This window comes from Musca vetustissima, unplaced genomic scaffold (assembly GCF_032173495.1).
Source record: "Musca vetustissima isolate MV318-11 ecotype Yass unplaced genomic scaffold, APGP_CSIRO_Mvet_v1 utg27537, whole genome shotgun sequence".
NCBI lineage: Eukaryota > Metazoa > Arthropoda > Insecta > Diptera > Muscidae > Musca > Musca vetustissima.
This window is the reverse complement of record NW_026882770.1, coordinates 362,021-365,063: the sequence shown is the minus strand read 5'-3', so window position 1 is coordinate 365,063 and position 3,043 is coordinate 362,021. Positions and strand designations below refer to the sequence as shown.

The 3,043-nt window shown below is 38.9% G+C and overlaps 1 protein-coding gene across 1 annotated transcript; it reads left to right on the top strand.

The window, feature by feature from the left end:
- Positions 1–301: 301 nt before the first annotated feature.
- Positions 302–1,881, top strand: LOC133329438 (facilitated trehalose transporter Tret1-like). Its single transcript, XM_061537910.1, has 4 exons — positions 302–347; positions 406–567; positions 625–876; positions 941–1,881. Exons 1-4 carry the CDS (start codon positions 302–304, stop codon positions 1,879–1,881), a joined length of 1,401 nt encoding a protein of 466 aa, XP_061393894.1.
- The last annotated feature ends 1,162 nt before the right edge of the window (positions 1,882–3,043 follow it).

Here is a 3,043-nt window from a genome sequence, read left to right as displayed (position 1 = left end):
TATATTTCTTCAGGAGGTCATTAAATCCTCTATAAACTATATGTGAGACCCGCCGTGACTGTTTGTTTGTTAAAATTAATAAAAGAGCGAAATAACAAAACAAAAATTCACGAAGCTTTCATCGTCGGTTTGGGGTCATTCGGTCATCAGGTTCCATTCATTGGCTGGTCAACCATTCATAAGCGTTTAATGTAATCTAACACGCTTGGGATAGTCGTTTTTTGTTTGTTTGTTATTTCATTAATTTCCACCAGGGCAGGCGAGATTTGCATGACCACCAAAGCCGGTATGCAGTTGCAAAATGCAATCGAACAAGACAGGACGTATATTCCTGGCTGCCATAGCGGGTGAGTTACTGAAATTAATTTTTGTTGTTGCATTTTTAATTTTATTTTTATTTCTTAGCTAATTTATCTGCCTTTTCGGTGGGCACCTGCTTGGGTTGGACCTCACCAGTTGGGGCCGTATTGAAATCACCGGATACTTCTGGTTCGCCTTTGGATTATAGAATCGATGCAAATGAGGATGCATGGATTTCATCGATTTTGGCATTGGGTGCTTTGGCGGGTAAGGCAAAAAGAAATTTATGTTATGTTTTTTATTTATTTTTCTTCCTACCCCTAGCCCCCTTCGCTGCTGGACCATTGGCGGATAAAATTGGACGCAAATGGTCATTGATATCCAGTTCCATATTTCTGGTCGCCGCCTTTGTTCTAATGATGTTGGCCCACAATGTTGGATTGTTGCTACTGGGACGTTTCCTACAAGGTTTTGGGGCTGGGTTCGTTATGACGATCACCCCAATGTATGTGGGTGAAATTTCCCCTGATAATGTAAGGGGAGCCACAGGGTCGCTAATGCAGTTATTTCTTGTGGGTAAGGACCTTCAAAAATTTAAAAAAAATATTAATTCACATACAAATTCCTCCCTTCCTTACAGCTGGCATCCTTTATGTGTACTCCATCGGCCCATATGTCTCCTATCAGGCCCTACAATGGTGTTGTCTGATAATACCACTGCTCTTTGATGCGGTTTTCTTTTTTATGCCAGAAAGTCCATACTACCTGGCTGGCAGAGGCCGTAAAGTGGATGCCCTGAAATCCTTGAAATTTCTAAGGGGACAAAACTCAGCCGATAACGTTAAGGAGGAAATGTGTGGTATACAGAAAATTGTAGAGGAGTCTATGTCCAGCAAAGCCTCCTTCAAGGATCTCCTTACAAATATTGGAAACCGCAAAGCTCTCATTATAACAGCTGGTTTGGTGGCCTTTCAACAACTCTCGGGAATAAATGTGGTACTCTTCAATGCCCAATCGATATTTCAAAGTGCCGGCACCGATTTAGACCCAGCCATTGCCACCATCATAACTGGAGCTGTGCAGGTCCTCTCCTCCGGACTAACCCCCATATTGGCTGATCGCTTGGGCCGCAAAATCATATTACTCATTTCGGCAGCTGGCATGTGTATGGGTCTAACAGCATTGGGTACCTTCTTCTATATGCAGCTGGAGGAGGGGGATGTTTCGCGGGTATTATGGCTTCCGGTGCCGGCCTTGGTTATTTACAATATTGTTTATTGCATCGGATTTGGTCCCCTACCCTGGGCCGTGGCTGGTGAAATGTTTCCACCCAATGTTAAATCAAAAGCTGCTTCCATTGGTACCTCAACCTGTTGGACTTTGGGTTTTCTGGTGGCCTATTCATATCCTTCGTTGGCTCAATTGGGTCCCCACTATGCTTTTTGGTTATTTGCTGTATTTTGCGCTGTGGCTTTTGCTTTTACGCTGTTTGTAGTAATGGAAACTAAGGGATTGAGTTTGCAGCAGATACAAGATCAATTGAATGGGAGACAAGGAGAAGGGGAGCAAGGGGGTCAGTGAAATATGTAGTTTGAAATAATAAAAAAATTTAAAAAGTGCGAAGAAGATATATTTGTGTATATAAATTTAAGGAAAAAATATAATAATATATCATTTATGGGAAATTACAAAAATCTTTTAAATTCCTTGAAACTGAGGTTTGCAAGGTTATAACTCGCCAAATATGAACATATTGCAATTAATTACAATTCATTTCTATAAAATGAAGTGTTCTTGTCAAAATCTTAAAATATTGGTAATAAATAATATGTTTGGTGGATGCTGTGATGGTGGTAATTTAAAAAAAATGGCTTAAAATGTGTTGAAGCCAACGAGTCTGTTTTTGTTCGTTCCTGATTTGTGGCTAAACTACACAACGCACGCACATGTGATCAGTGACTAAGTTGCAGAATACCCCATGGACAATACGATTCTAATGTATGATTTTTCGATTTAATCACTGCATCCACCCAAAATTTTTCTTATAATTAGGATGCGCATCCAGATAATGGACTAAACAAATTATAGGATTGTAGAACTCGTGATTTTTATTTATTTAGTGTATATCTCATGAATGTGCTCACCGTAACTTCTTTGCAATTGGGTTCCAAAGACGAACATTTGGACCACGAACAGTTCAGCATACCGAATAGCGTGTGTCAAGTTTGCTTTAAATCGATTTACACAAATCTGTCCCACTGTGTGCAAACGACTTTAAACTTATTTAAGTTCGTTCAATTTCATGTCAAAATTCCTTCAAAAAGGCGACGCCTTTTCGGATACATATGTAGAATATACCTAAAGTAATGAAGGGTATCATATAGTCGGCCCAGTCCGACTTTACTGCATTCCTTACTGGTTTTAAATTAATTTTTAAAGGGTTAAACATAGGCGTGGGTTTTTTAATTTATTTTTCAAGGCGTGGATTTTTTTATATTAATTTTTTTAAGAGCGTGGATTTTTTAAATTTATTTTTCAAGGGCGTGGATTTTTTTAAAATTTATTCCGCCCAATAAAACGGCGGATATAGGTACCTTGAATGTGGGAAAATCTGCAAAAACTTATTTTGACAAATTCGCGTATATACATTCATTCTTGCGCTATCATATTCGCGAATCTGTGTGAAAATAGGCCAAAAATATATCGATACGCGAATAATATGCGTATTTTATCCAAAATCGAT

What these genes read in the sequence shown, in the direction of transcription:
- LOC133329438 (XM_061537910.1), top strand. Translation starts at nt 302, where the DNA reads ATGCAATCGAACAAGACAGGACGTATATTCCTGGCTGCCATAGCGG. An exon ending in ATTCCTGGCTGCCATAGCGG is followed by an intron (nt 348 to 405) that starts GTGAGTTACTGA and finishes TTTATTTCTTAG; the next exon opens with CTAATTTATCTGCCTTTTCG. An exon ending in GGCATTGGGTGCTTTGGCGG is followed by an intron (nt 568 to 624) that starts GTAAGGCAAAAA and finishes TCCTACCCCTAG; the next exon opens with CCCCCTTCGCTGCTGGACCA.